Source organism: Dipodomys spectabilis, unplaced genomic scaffold (genome assembly GCF_019054845.1).
Source record: "Dipodomys spectabilis isolate Male_0828 unplaced genomic scaffold, ASM1905484v1 ptg000036l, whole genome shotgun sequence".
In the NCBI taxonomy this organism is placed as follows: domain Eukaryota; kingdom Metazoa; phylum Chordata; class Mammalia; order Rodentia; family Heteromyidae; genus Dipodomys; species Dipodomys spectabilis.
The window spans coordinates 2,587,958-2,603,250 of record NW_024870713.1 but is presented as its reverse complement, the minus strand read 5'-3'; the positions used below and the strand labels follow the sequence as shown (position 1 = coordinate 2,603,250).

General features: G+C 42.9%; 2 protein-coding genes across 2 annotated transcripts in view; both read right to left on the bottom strand.

Moving 5' to 3' along the window:
- The window catches only part of Tmco1 (transmembrane and coiled-coil domains 1), a 31,233-nt gene extending 16,237 nt beyond the window's left edge, over positions 1-14,996 (bottom strand). Inside the window, exons 1-5 of the mRNA XM_042677372.1 lie at positions 14,810-14,996; positions 14,360-14,437; positions 7,032-7,091; positions 5,716-5,762; positions 2,680-2,747 (exon numbers count right to left, since the gene is read on the bottom strand). Coding sequence (XP_042533306.1) covers positions 2,680-2,747; positions 5,716-5,762; positions 7,032-7,091; positions 14,360-14,437; positions 14,810-14,879 — 323 coding nt within the window. The 5' untranslated portion in view covers positions 14,880-14,996. The remainder of the gene's footprint in view (positions 1-2,679; positions 2,748-5,715; positions 5,763-7,031; positions 7,092-14,359; positions 14,438-14,809) is intronic.
- Positions 13,495-13,689, bottom strand: LOC122106095 (cytochrome c oxidase subunit 7C, mitochondrial-like). The gene has a single exon (XM_042677373.1). The coding sequence runs from the start codon at positions 13,687-13,689 to the stop codon at positions 13,495-13,497; it is 195 nt and encodes a 64-aa protein (XP_042533307.1).
- Positions 14,997-15,293: the final 297 nt, after the last annotated feature.

The following is a 15,293-nucleotide window of genomic DNA, read 5'->3' as shown; positions in this document are numbered from 1 at the left end:
GGAGCTTTTAACTGGAGGAAAGAGTTTCGTGGACTTTCCTGTCTGGGCTGGCTTCAAACCACAATCCTCAGATCAAGTAGCTAGAATTACAGGCATGTGACACCAGTAACTGGCTTTGGTTTAAAACTATTAAAACAGAAATAAATAGGACTTCTAGATACCTTGCCCAAGTCATTTATGTACTTGACTATTAAGTCAAAATTTTACATTAAAATTTTACATTTTGAGTGGGGCACTGGTGGCTCATGCCTGTAATCCTAACTACTCAGGAGGCTGAGATTTGTGGATCATGGTTCAAAGCCAGCCTGGGCAGGAACATCCATGAGACTCTTATCTCCAATTAACCACCTGAAAACCAGAAATGGCATTGTGGCTCCAGTGTTAGAGCACTTGCTCCGAGCTGAAGAGCTCAGAGAAAGTGCCCAGGCCCAGAGTTCAAGCCCCACGATGTAAAAAAAAAAAAATCATTTTGAGTAATCTAAATCTCTCACCAAAACAAAACTTCCTTCTTTCTCCCCTATTATACCTTACACTACTAAGGTAATGCATACCTATACCCCCATCACCTGAGAGGCTGAGGAAGGAAGAGCTTAATTCTAGCCTGAGCTAAATAAAAAGACCCTTCCTCAAAATATTAAAAAAAAAACAACTAAAAAAATTTTACACGATGGGCTGGGAAGGTGGCTCAGTGGTAGAGCACTTGCCTTGCATGCATGAGGCCCTGGGTTCGATTCCTCAGCACCACATAAGCAAAAAGAAAAAAGCCAGAAGTGGTGCTGTGGCTCAAGTGGTAGAGCGCTAGCCTTGAGCTGAAGAGCTGAGGGACAGCGCCCAGGCCCAGAGTTCAGGCCCCACGACTGGACACACACACACACAAAAAAATTTTACATGACTGAGGGCAGGGGTCACATCTTCTTTATTATTTTCTGGTGTCTGGTATAAAGTCTACAATAAGTAAACAGGAAGGGAAGCCTGCACTTGGGAAGGCAAGTCAGGGAAAGATGGACAGACAAAGAGGAAGCAGGGAAAGAATAAGTGAAAGAGAAGGAAAAGAGAAAGTAAAGGAAATGCTAATGTATGTGATATAGTTCAGATGATCTCTGAAAAGGTAATAAATGGTGTTATTTTTGGACATTTTCCTAACTTCTGTCAAAAGCTGCTCAACAGTTACTTGGGTCTGCACTGTGGTTTAGTCAACAGTAACTGACCTTGTCGTTAAACAAAATTATAGTTGTTAAGGCTATTTTAAGAGTCAAAGAATCTTTTTTTTTTTTTTTTGGAGTGGGGGGCGGTCATGGGGCCTGAACTCTGGGCCTGGGCGCTGTCCCTCAGCTCTTCAGCTCAAGGCTAGCATTCTACCACTTGAGCCACAGGGCCACTTCCGGCTTTTATTTTTTTCTGCTTATGTGGTGCTGAGGAATCGAACCCAGGGCCTCAGGCACGCAAGGCAAGTGCTCTACCACTGAGCCAAATTATCTTTATGTGAATTTCAACTTAAAGAAACACACTAGTAGTTAATTTACAACCAGAGGAAACAGCCTGGAGCTAGTGGCTCATACCTGTAATTGTAGCTAAGCATTAAGAGGCTGAGATCTAGAGAATCATGGCTCGGGCTGGGAAAGTGGCTCAGTGATACAGTGCTTGCTTGCCTTGCATGCATAAAGCCCTGGGTTAGATTCCTCAGCAACTCACAAGCAGAAAAAGCTGGAAGTGGTGCTGTGGCTCAAGTGGTAGAGCACTAGCCTTGAGCTGAAAAGCTGATAGACAGTGCCCAGGCACAGAGTTCAGGCTCCACGACCAATAAATAAATAAATAAATAAATAAAGACTCATGGCTCAAAGACAGCACAAAAGTTTGGTAGACTTCATCTCCAAAATAATCAGCAAAAGCCAGGCGCCAGTGGCTCATGCCTGTAATCCTAATTACTCAGGAGGCTGAGATCTGAGGATCATGGTTCAAAGCCAGCCCAGAGAGGAACATCCATGAGACTCTTATCTCCAATTAACCACTACTAGAAAACTGGAAGTGGCCCTGTGGCTGACATGGTAGAGTGCTTGCTTTGACTGCAGAACTCAGGGACAGTGCCTAGGCCCCCAGAGTTCAAGACCCACGACTGACAAAAATAAATAAATAAATAAGAATAAATAATCAGCAAAGAAGCTGGGCTTCTGGAATGGCTCAGGTAGTAGAGTAGCACTATTCAAGCAAGAGAACTAAGTGAGCATAAAATCTTTAGTTCAGTGGTAGAGTGCTTGCCTTGAATGCCTGAGGCTCTGGGTTCAATTTCCCAGCACCACATAAGCAAAAAGAAAAAAGCCAGAAGTGGCGCTGTGGCTCAAGTGGTAGAGCGCTAGCTTTGAGCTGAAGAGCTGAGGGACAGCGCCCAGGCCCAGAGTTCAGGCCCCATGACCAGACCCAAAAAAAAAAAAAAAATCTTTAGTTCATACTCCAGCATTGAAAAAGAAAAAAATATATATATGCATATATATACATACACATATATATGTATACACACACACACATATCAATGGAAAGATATCAGTTCTTTGTGTGCTTGTGCCTGAGTACTAGAATATAAATTTGAAATTAAATCAAAATAATATTACCAAAAAGTTTATGGCTCACATATGCAAATACAGAATATAGTTATTAGACAAGAACATATAAAAGTATACTCACATGGAATTGAACATTCCCATTAGGGCAGTAAAACAAAAACCAATTGCAAACATAGATTTCATTCGAACCTATAAGGAAATCAATAAATTATCATTTTACACTAAAGAAAACCATGAGCAAAATATACTGTGCTTATTACTTGATTACAAAATGCTAACAACCCCTCTATACAACACCTTAATAATAACAATAAAATTATATGTTTTTTTTAAAAGTTTTGCCAGGTGCCTATGGCTCACACCTGTAATCCTAGCTACTGAGGAAGCGGAGACCTGAGGATCATAGTTCAAACTAGCCTGGGCAGGAAAGTCTGTGTGAGACTCTTATCTCCAATAAACCACTCAGAAAACTGGAAGTGGCGCTGTGGCTCAAGTGATAGAGTGCTTGCCTTGGCTGAAAAGCTCAGGGATAGCATCGAGGCCCAGAGTTCAAGCCCTAAGACTGACCAAAAAAAAAAGTTTTGTCTGGGCTGGGAATGTGGCATAGTGGTAGAGTGCTTGTCTAGCATGTATGAAGCCCTGGATTCAATTCCTCAGTACCACATAAACAGAAAAATCTAATAGTAGCACTATGGCTCAAGTGGTAGAGTGCTAGCCTTGAGCAAAAGAAACTCAGAAATAGTGCCTAGGCCCTAGTTCAAGCTCCAAGACTGGCCAAAATTTTTTTTAAATGAGTCTCACAGACTTTCCTGCCAGGGCAACTGTGATACTCAGATCTCAGCCTCCTTGAGTAGCTAGAATTACAGGCATGAGCCACCAGCGCCCGGCTATTTATTTACTTTGGAGATGGGGGTCTCTCTATGTTGCCTCTGCTGACTTTGAACTCCTGGACTCAAGCAATTCTCTACCTCAGACTTGATTCTCTGATTTAGCCTCAGTGGACTAGGTAAGATTACAGGTCTGAGCAACCATAAATACAGCTCTGAAAGAGATTTTTAAATGACAAATTTGCATCCCCTTAGGCCTTTTGCCCATTGTTCTTGCCTAGAATAAAAATAAATAATATTGTCCCAAGCAAAGCAGCCATTAAACAACCAAATGCGGCTTTGCTAAGGACATGATGATAGTACCAAACTCTTACACTAATCTTGGACTATCAACCTCTAGACTTTCTGGAGCATCAACAGAAACCATTATCTGTTTTTAGGCTACTGCTAATTAGGTACTCATAAGTGGATAAATGAACAAAGATTTTAAAGTAACTTTACAATACATTGGACATTCAGAATAAAAGAACTCTTAAAATAAAACTATCTATACATTCTATCCCCTATACTGGAATTACATAAATCACCAAAAACCAGAGCACTAATCTAACGAAGGAAAAGAAAATGGCTACTTCACAAACTAGAAGGGAAGGGCTGGGGGCATGGCTGGCTATAGAACACCTGCGTAACAATCACAAGGTAAGTCAGGAAATAAAAACAGGAGAAGCTGGACAAGGTGACATATGCCTGAAATCCCAGGACTGGGAAGAGAGAGGCAGGAGGATCTCAAACTCAAGGCCAGTTTTGGCTACAGAGACAGATCCTTTCTCCAAAAAATAAAACTAATTTTTTTTTAAAGTAAGGAAACTAAGAAATGTAGAAATGTGCAAAGAGGACAAATTTTGACTTCCTCTGTGACAGCCTCTAAAAGCTAAGTAGAGGGACTGGGAATGTGTCTTAGTGGTAGAATGCTTGCCTAGTATGCATGAAGCCTTGGGTTGATTCCTCAGTATCACATAAACAAATAAAAAAAAGCTGGAAATGGCGCTGCGCCTCAAGTGGTAGAGTGTTAGTAGCCTTGAGCAAAAAGCTCAGGGACAGGGGCTGGGAAGGTGGCTCAGTGGTAGAGCGCTTGCCATGCATGCCTGAGGCCCTGGGTTCGATTCCTCAGCAGCACATAAGCAAAAAGAAAAAAGCCGGAAGTGGTGCTGTGACTCAAGTGGTAGAGCGCTAGCCTTGCGCTGAAGAGCTGAGCTGAGGGACAGCGCCCAAGCCCAGAGTTCAGGCCCCACGACCGGACCCAAAAAAAAAACAGAAAAAACAAAAACCCTCAGGGACAGTACGTAGGCCCTGAGGTCAAGTCCCAGCCCTGTCCAAAAAAAAAAAAAAAAAAGCTAAGTAGGCTAGGTGCCAGTGGCTCATGCTAGTGAGAAGGCTGAGATTTAAGGATCAAAATCCAGCTAGCTAGGGCAAAAGACTCATGAGACTCTTTATCTCCAATTAACCACCAGAAAACTACAAGTGACTCTGTGGCTCAAAGTGGTAGAGAACTAATGGCAAGCAGCAAAGCTCAGGGATGGTGCCCAGGCCCAGAGTTCAAGTCCCAAGACCTCCCCCCAAAAAAGAAAAAAAAAGTAATGGAGCACTAGCCTTGAGCTCAGGGGCAGTGCCTAGGCCTACAAAAAAATTAAAAAAATATAATGGGGTTTAAAATCAGCAGCTTCTGGGGCTGGGAAGGTGGCTCAGTGGTACAATTCTTGCCTTGCACGCATGAGGCCCTGGGTTCGATTCCTCAGCACCACATAAGCAGAAAAAGCCAGAAGTGGCACTGTGGCTGAAGTTGTAGAGCACTAGCCTTGAGCTGAAGAGCTGAGGGACAGTGTCCACAACTGGCAAAAAAATAAATAAATAAAATAAAATCAGCAGCTTCTGTTTGATCTAAGCATACCAATGTGTGTTGTTGTTTGATGCCAGTAGCCTGAACCCACAGCCCGGGGGCTCTCCCTCAGCTTCTGGCTCAAGGCCAGTGCTCTATTACTTGAACTATACCTTCATTTCTGGCTTTTTGCTAATTAACTGGGGAGAAGAGTCTTAGGGACTTTTTTGCCTAGGCTGGCTTAAAACCATGATCCTTAGATCTCAGCCTCATAAGTGGTTAACACTGCAGGCATATGCCAACAGCACTGAAGTATTATTTATATTTTTCTTAAGTGACAAATTTCAAATTTCTAGAAAGCCAAGTGCAAAGCAATTGATGCAAATCAGCTATTTGTAATACAAGGAAAAAAATCTTATATGGTTAATTATGATGTTATATTTAAGACTCTTACCATTGATAGATCTCTATTGTTATTCTTCAGTTTTTCTTCTTGTCTCTCTAAAAGAATTAATGAACTGGTTAATACAAAGTGCTGAGCACAGAACTTTTCTACAATAAATTAGCGCTGACTAGGGATTGTATATTATCTATCTTTTGGAAACCAATTTATATATATATATTTTTTTTTTGGGGGGGGGGGGGTCAGTTGTGGGGCCTGAACTCTGGGCCTGGGCACTGTCCCTCAGCGCTTCAACTCAAGGCTAGCACTCTACCACTTGAGCCACAATACTACTTCCAGCTTTTTCTGCTTATGTGGTGCTGAGGAATCAAACCCAGGGCCTCATGCATGCAAGGCAAGCACTCTACCACTGAGCCACCTTCCCAGCCACAGATCTTCTTCCCCGGATTGGCTTTGAACTATGATCCTCATATCTCAGCCTCCTGAGTAGCTAGGATTACAGGGATGAGCCACTATCCAGCACCAATTTATATTCTAAATTACACTGAAAAAATAAAAGTATATTATCATTATTTCTCACAATAAGCAAAAATTATTTGGCAGAAAATTTCCTGTCCCTACTTCTATTTCCATCAATAGTCAGGACTCAATAAGGATACCATGGCAACAATAAATACAAATGATTTAGACTGAAGTGTATATAATCACCTTAAATGTAAAGTATAAAACTTATATAAAAGCCGGGTGTCGGTGGCTCACGTCTGCAATCCTAGCTACTCAGGAGGCTGAGATCTGAGGATCACGGTTAAAAGCCAGCTCGGGCAGGAAAGTCTGCCAGACTCTTATCTCCAATAAACCACCAGAAAACTGGAAGTAGCGATGTGGTTCAAGTGGTAGAGCACTTGCCTTGAGCTGAAGAGCTGAAGGACAGCACTCAGGCCCAGAGTTCAAGCCCCAGGACCAGCACAAAAAAAAAAAAAAATGGTTTGAGACTCAATTGAGACGTCATACAAGTGTTTTATGATTACAAAACTATACCCAGATGACTTATCATTATTGTTTTACTACATTTTCATCATTTAAAAATTTACAATTGGGCTGGGAAGGTGGCTGTGGTAGAGTGCTTGCCTTGCATGCATGAGGCCCTGGGTTCGATTCCTCAGCACCACATAAGCAAAAAGAAAAAAAGCCGGAAGTGGCACTGTGGCTCAAGTGGTAGAGCGCCAGCCTTGAGCTGAAGAGCTGAGGAACAGCGTCCAGGCCCAGAGTTCAGGCCCCACGATCAGACCCCCCCTCCAAAAAAAAAAAAAAAAAAACTTACATTTTTTCCAAAAACATTTTAAATTTTATCTATAGTAATATCTCACCTATTTTCTTTTTTTGTTGTCGACCAGCTGACTCTGTTATTGTTTCCTTCTTCTTCTCCACTGTAAACAACATAGTAATACAGTAAACATTAATAATGCATTATGCTAAGGAAATAAAAGATGCTATCACAGCTGGATGAAGAAAAGAAGTTCTAGCCCAGCACTGGTGGCTCACACCTGTAATCCTAGCTACTCAGGGAATGGAGAAATGAGAATTGCAGTTGAAAGCCAGCCAGAGCAGAAAAGTCTGTGAGACTCATCTCCAATTAATCATAGAAAAAGCCAGAAGTGGCCCTGTGTCAAGTAGTACAGTTCTAGTTTGTGTGTGTGTGTTTTGCCAGTCCTGGGGCTTGAACTCAGGGCCTGGGCACTGTCCCTGAGCTTCTTTTGCTCAAGGTTAGTACTCTACTACTGAGCCACAGCACCACTTCCAGCTTTTTCTGTTTATGTGGTATTGAGGAATTGAACCCAGGGCTTCATGCATGCTAGGCAAGCACTCTGCCATACAGTGCTAGTTTTTTTGTTTGGTTTGGTTTTTTGTTGGTCATGGGGCTTAAACTCTGGGTGGACCTGGGTGTAGTCCCTCAGCTCTTCAGCTCAAGGCTAGCACTCTACCACTTGAGCCATAGCACTACTTCTGGTTTTCTGGTATTTTTATTGGAGATAAGAGTCTCATGTACTTTCCTGCCTGGGCTGGCTTTGAACTGTGATCCTCAGGTCTCAGCTTCCTGAGTAGCTAGGATTATAGGCATGAGCCACCAGTGCTAGTTTTGTGCAAGAGATGCTCAGGACAGCACTCCAGCCTTGGTATTCAATCCCCAGGATTGGCACAAAAAAAAAATTAAAGGAAGAAAGAAAGAGGGGCTGGGAAGGTGGCTCAGTGGTAGAGTGCTTGCCTTACGTGCATGAGGCCCTGGGTTCGATTTCTCAGCACCATCTAAGCAGAAAAAGTCGGAAGAGCTGAGGGACAGTACCCAGGTCCAGAGTCCAGGCAAAAAAAAAAAAGAAGAAGAAGAAGGAGGAAGGAGAGAGAGAGAGAAAAAAAAACTCTAAAAGTCATACTTACTGATGATAGCCAAAACTAGCCTGTTCCCACTACCGCTGAAAGTTAAAATTGAGAATAAATTCTAAGAATAATATAATAATCATTGGCTAGAGTTGGAGGTGCTTGAATGGCATGTTGCTAGGTTCATCATTAGCAGTATAAAAGTAATAGTAAACATCATTAACTGAAGTATTATATTGAAGCTAAGAATGTGGCTTAGTGGTGGAGTGCTTGCCTAGCATGCATGAAGTCCTGGGTTCAATTCCTCAGTACTATATAAACAGAAAAGAAAAAAAAAAACACAGAAGTGGCACTGTGGCTCAAGTGGGAGAATGCTAGCCTTGAACAAAAGCAGCTCAGGCCCAGGCCCTGAATTCAAGCCCCAGGACTAGAAAAAAAAAAAAAAACATATTGAAGTAATATCTAGTCAAACCTAAAGTGATGTTTCAAAACATAAGCTGAGGATAATTACTTTCACATCTCCACTTTTCTTTCTATGTGCACAGTATACATAAAGTGACTACAAAGATCAGGACCTAGGTGATGTTTTCATTGTAGAAAGTGGAAATAAACTATAGATAACAAGATAATAAGTACATCTTACACTGTATTACGAAGTGTAAGAGCCGTGTCAGGTAGGAGCAGAGAGGGTAAGAAGGAAATAGGAGCAAGATAAGGGAGATTAGTAGCAGTAAAGAGAAAACAAGTAGACAGACTAAAGTTTTAAATAGACTGGCCAAATTAAGACTCAGAAGTGATCTGTGGCCAACTGCTAGTGGCTCACATCTGTAATCCTAGCTACTCAAGAGGCTGAGATCTGGGCTGGGAATGTGGCTTAGTGGTAGAGTGCTAGCCTAGCATGCATGAGGCCCTGGGTTCAATTCCTCAACATCACATAAACAGAAGTGGTACTGTGGCTCAAAGTGGTAGAATGCTAGCCTTAAGCAAAAAGCTCAGGGACAGTGCCCAGGTCTTGAATTCAGGCCCTGGGACTGGCAAAAAAATAAAAATAAATAAAAAAAAAAAGAGGCTGAGATCCGAGAATAATGGTTTGAAGCGAGCCAAGGCAAGTAAGTCTGTGAGCCAGAAGTAGAACTGTGGCTTAAGTGATAGAGCACCAACCAACCTTGAGCAAAAAAAGCTAATCAATAGCACCCAGACCCTGAGTTCAAGTCCTAGTACTAATCCACAAAAAAAGAAGTAACCTATATATCATAACTAAAAAGCTGGGCTGGGAATGTGTCTTAGTAATAGAGTGGTTGCTTAGTATGCATGAAGCCCTGGGTTGGATTCTTCAGTGCCACATAAACAGAAAAAGCCAGAAGTGGTTCTGTGGCTCAAGTAGTAGAGCACTAACCTTGAGCATCAAAGGGGCTCAGGGACAGAGTCCAGGTGCTGAGTTCAAGCACCAGGACCAGCCAAAAAAACCCACAAAACTTAAATGCTAAGAGGCTTACCAAGCAGGTACTACAGAAAAGAATATTTCTGGGAGACAAAAGACCACCAGAAAGATCTCAGCACAGGAGTGTGGCTAGAGTGTGTGATGAATAGAAAGCAGGCCAGTGAGGGTAGAACAGAGAGAATGGGAAGGAGTGGGAAAAAGGTGAATATTCAGACCACTGTAAGAACTTTGGCTGTTCCTGAGTGAAAATGAGACACTACCACAGAGTTGTGAGCAAATGATGGGCATAATCTGAAAAGGTTTTAAAAGGATCGTTCGAGTTGTACTTTCAGTAATACTAGTTGGCAGCTGTTGCAATAATCCATACAAAGATTATGGTGCTTGGATGATGGTGGGTACCAGAGGAGGTAGTAAAAAGTAGTCAGATTCTGAATATATCTGAAGGCAGCCCAATAGTATTTGCTGATAGACTGGATGTGGACTGTGAGAGAAGAATCAAAGATAAGTACATGAGTTTTATGACCTGAGAAATTGAAAGAATAGAACTCAAATTGACCAAGCTCAAAAAGACTACAAATAAAATTAGAAGTAGGGAACAAGTAAAAAAAAAAAAAAAGGGGCTGGGAAGGTGGCTCAGTGGTAGAGCGCATGCCTTGCATGCCAGAGGCCCTGGGTTCAATTCCTCAGCACCACATAAGCAAAAAGAAAAAAGCCGGAAGTGGCGCTGTGGCTCAAGTGGTAGAGTGCTAGCCTTGAGCTGAAGAGCTGAGGGACAGTGCCCAGAAGTAGGGAACAAGTATGCAATTTTGGACATACTGGGTTTGAGCATTTGTCACATCAAGGTGGAAAATTTATAGTTGGAATACTAGATATTATATTAAGGGAGGGAGCTAGAGATACAAGTTGGGGGGAGGTGCTCTAACACATACAGCCCCAGAAATAAATTAATTGAGGCAGTGAATGTAAAACAAATAAATTAGGGTCTGGGCTGTAGTTTAGTGTTAAGAGTGCTTGCTTGGCATGAAAGAGGTCCTAGGTTCAATCCCTAGTACCATACACATATGTGAAAAAGAAAAGGAGAGTGTCACCCCCAACAATCAACCAGTTAGTCAAGAAAAGAAATCAACAAGAAAACTGCAGAATGCCCAATAAACAGCAGTGTCAAGAATATGGTGCTTAGAAGCCAAATAAAAAGTACCTCAACATTTCTGTCTTATATCACTGGATGCTAAAAGATTCCAGTCACCTAAGATAAAGACACTGCAAGAGGGTCACATTTCCAAAGGTAAAGATAATGAATTTAGTGACGTGTATTACCAAAACTGAATATGAAATGGTAAACTGTAATTTCATGACTTAGTTTGGTCTTTCTTTATTTACTCTGTGATGAAAGTATATCATTAACTTTGAGTAACAATCTTCTTTCCCATAATGTGGAGCTAACATTTATTCAACTGACCACAAATGGTTACTATGTGGATCAAATGAGAATTTTTTGTTTTGTTTTTGTTTTGTAATGCTGGGGATTAAGCCCAGGGCCTATGATTCTATAAAGAATCACTCACCAACCTAGTACTCAGGAGACCAAAGCAGGAGGATTGTGTTCAAGGCCAGCATGGATGACATAACAAGACGCTTTCTCAAAAATAATCAAACCTTACACACAATGGAATTCTATTCTTTCCATCAGAAAGAATGACATTGCCCCATTTGTTAGGAAATGGAAAGACTTGGAAAAAATTATATTAAGTGAAGTAAGCCAGGCCCAAAGAAACATAGGTCCCATGGCTTCCTTTATTTGCAATAACTAGTGTATGTCTGAGACAAGAAGAAAAGTTCAGATAAGATGATGTTAAGCGGGCTGGGAAGGTGGCTCAGTGGTAGAGCACTAGCCTTGAGCTAAAGAGCTGAGGGACAGTGCCCAGGCCCAGAGTTCAGGCCCCACGACCGGCCCACGACCGGACCCAAAAAAAAAAAAGATGATTTTAAGCGAAATGAACCCCAAGATAAGGACACAAGTGTTGTTTTTTTTTTTTTCTTGCTTGCTATCGTTTCTAACATATTTATAAGGCATCATGTGATTTTTTTGTTGCTTTGTATGTCCCTCCCCCACATTATAACCCATTTTCACTGTATTTGATGTTGGTTTAATTTGGGGAGTGGAAGGGAAAAAAACAAATTGTTTAAATAGGGATACAGGTTGATCCATTGCAACAATGAGATGTACAAGCCAATATGTAGAAAAGGGAACTTTACAATTTAGGGGGGGATGGGGGGGGTGCGGGAGGGGTGAGTGTAGTTGTAGAGATGGGAGGGAAGGGATGGTAAGGGGAAAAACAAAGGAGGAGGCAACAATACTTGATAAGAAATGTACTCATTACCTTGCTCATGTACAGTATTTTCACAATAAACTTATTTTAAAAAAATAAAAAATAATAATCAAAACTCTATTCATAGTCGGGTGACAGTGGCTCATGCCTGTAATCCTAGCTACTCAGGAGGCGGTTCAAAGTCAGCCTGGGCAGGAAACTCCATGAGACTCTTATCTCCAAGTAAACACCAAGAAAAGCCAGAAGTTGGGCTAGGAAGTTGGCTCAGTGGTAGAGTGCTTGCCTTGCAGACATGAGGCTCTGGGTTCAATTACTCAGCACCACATAAGCAGAAGAAGCCAGAAGTGGCACTGTGGCTCAAGTGGTACAGCATTTGCCTTGAACTGAAAAGCTGAGGGAGGGACAGTGCCCAGGCCGAGTTCAGGTCCCAGGACCCACAAAAAAAGAAAAAAGAAAAAGAAAAGCCAGAAGTGGAGTTGTGGCTCAAAGTGGTAGAGTATTGGGACTGAGAATGTGGCTTAGAGGTAGAGTGCTTGCCTAGCATGCACGAAGCCCTGGGTTCAATTCTTCAGTACCACATAAACAGAAAAAATGTGGTAGAGTACTAGCCTTAAGCAAAAAAAATTCAGGGATAGTGTTAAGACCCTGAGTTTAAGACCCAGGACATATTGTACCTTCAGTGATGTTCTGCTTTATTTCTTTTTTTTTTTTGGTTGGTCATGGGGCTTGAATTCGGGGCTATTCTGGGCTTGGGTGCTATCCCTGCGCTCTTCAGCTCAAGGCGAGTGCTCTACTGCTTGAGCCATAGCTCCACTTCCGTTTTCTGGTGGTTAATTGGAGATAAAAGTCTCACGGACTTTTTGGCCCAGGCTGGCTTTGAACCGTGATCCTCAGATCTCAGCCTCCTCAGTAGCTAGGATTACAGGTGTGAGCCACCGGTGCCTGGCTCTGCTTTATTTCTAAAGTTTTACCTATTCTTAAACATTTTCTCAAACTTTGCTAACCTGCTTACCCAATGAAAGCTGGCTTATTCCTAAAGACAACACTTTCCTTGATACTAGATATAATGATTTCTCATTATCCAAATACTTTACATAGTAAAATTTCCAAGACTTTTGCCTGTATGTTATTTCCTTTACTTGGAATTTTTTTCCTTCCCCTACCCATTCTCTATCCAAATTCTAATTATCTGTGGGGGACTTATGTCTAGACCATGTACTTCATCTGTTTCAGGAAGGCTTCTAAGGTCCCTATCAACATCTTCTTTAGAGCAATTATAGAATATAATATGTACCTGCTATGTCCTTCTTTCACTTTAGTTTTGTTTTTTTCATGTCAGGAGTTTATTTACAAACATACCTAGTATGCTGAGTTGGAGAGTTTAATCCATTTTCCAGAGTCTGTGCCTCTTCAAACATTCTAATCTGTTAAATGGGTGAATTAAGGGGATACCCTTCTTTCTTTTTCTTGGTGGGGTTGGGGGGGTCCAGTTGTGTTGCCTGAACTCTGGGCCTGGGCACTGTCCCTCAGCTCTTCAGCTCAAGGCTAGCGCTCTACCACTTGAGCCACAGCTCCACTTCTGGCTTTTTTTTCTTTTTGCTTATGTGGTACTGAGGAATTGAACCCAGGGCCTCAGGCATGCAAGGCAAGCGCTCTACCACTGAGCCACCTTCCCAGCCCCTACCTTTATTTCTTAAGCAGTTGGTATCTCGCTATTAAAAAAAAGGGTGCTACAAATCCAGATCCAAAGAATATAGTCATCATGGCCAGTAACCACCACTTGTTTTCCACTGGAAATGGCAGAGTCTTCCCCAAGCTGTGTTCACAGTGGACCTGACTGATCACAGAGGTTGTAAACCTCCAGATGTTTTGGCCCAACATGGTACCATGAGAAGTTCTGCCAGACGCGCAAAGACAACACGGGAGAAATGGCCAAGCAACCACAGTGCGGCTTCCCTCAGGACCTTGTTCGTGAATACCTCATTTTAGTTTTATTATACATGTTGCATAAACGTTTTCTATTTCTTGATGGGGGAGGGAGGGGCGCGGTGGCTCATGTCTGCTATCTTACTACTCAGAAGGTGAGATCTGAGTATCAAGGTTAGAAGCCAGCTCGGGCAGGAAAGTCAGACTCTTCCATTGCCAATTAACCACCACAAAACTGAAAGTATAGTTGTAGAAAGTGGTAGCCCACTAACCTTGAGACACAAAGCTCAGAGACAGTCTTGAGGCCCTGAGTTCAAACTCCAGAACTGACACACACACACACACACACACACACACACACACACACACACAGCTGTCCATTTGTTAGAAGATGTCAAGTTAATTTTTGTTATTGTTGTTGTTTGAAACAGATCTCAGGAGTCATCTTCCTATTTCTGCCTCCTGTGGATGCCAAGATTACAGGTGTGTATGTATTACCACGTCTGAAAAGCTAAATTACCTATAATGTTTTTTCTGACAGATGGTTCCCTCAAAATACTTACTTCGAACATGGTCTAAGTGAAGTTGAGATGTGGTAACTATGCTAACGGGTTACCATACTTACATTTTTTACTCTGTTTTTCCACTTCCGCCTTCAGTCTCTTGTACTTGTCTGTCCGGTAAACCAGGACCCAGGTTATGCCTACAACATTAAAAGCAAGATGGTAACGGAGAGACGATCGAGATGGTGACAACAAACTGTTATTAGTGGTCATAGTCGTAGGGATTTCAACATTTCCTCCGTATTTCCCATACTTAACTTTTCTCAAACGGAAACACAACTGACTTTTCAACCCAAACCAACTGTCAGGTGGCCCGTGTCTCTCCACAAGCACGCCGGTGGAATCCACCTTCCCCCAGGGACAGGGGACGGGGTCCACTCTACCCCCCGGCTTTCGCCCATGGGTAAGCTCGGGGATTTCCAGGAGTCCAAGTCTCCCTCCCCCCCACCCCACCAAGAAAGGCCCTCGAGCCTCTCGGAGACCCACAATCATCCGCGAAGAGCGGCTCTCACCCTCCGCGAGCAGCGCGGTGCACACGGAAATAAAGACGATGAGCAGGGTGTCCGCGAACATGGTGCTCATCCTGCACCTCCGTCCCCCGCGCCAGCTCCGCGGGAACGGGTGCAGAGCGCTGCGGAGCCGGCGAAAGAGACCACCGAGGAACACCCCGACTTTGACAGGCTGCAGGTCGCACTTCCGCTTCCGGAGCACGACTCCGGAAAAGCATGGTTTGGGAATAGTGTGGGTTTATGCAAATCAGAAAGAAACCCAGCCCCAAATCTCGGAGGGGGTGGGGCGGAAGGGCTCGGCGCGCTGGCCAAATCTCGCGAGAATTGGAACTGAGGCTCTGGGGAGAGCTGGCCAGTCTTGGCTCGCGCGGTTCCTCCACCAGCGCCTGCTGCTTTCTGGGCCATAGACTTGTTACTTTTTTCTCTTCTGTCGTCATCTAACTGTAGTCTAAGGTTGCCACGGACTCACAGCCGAGCCGAGGGGTCT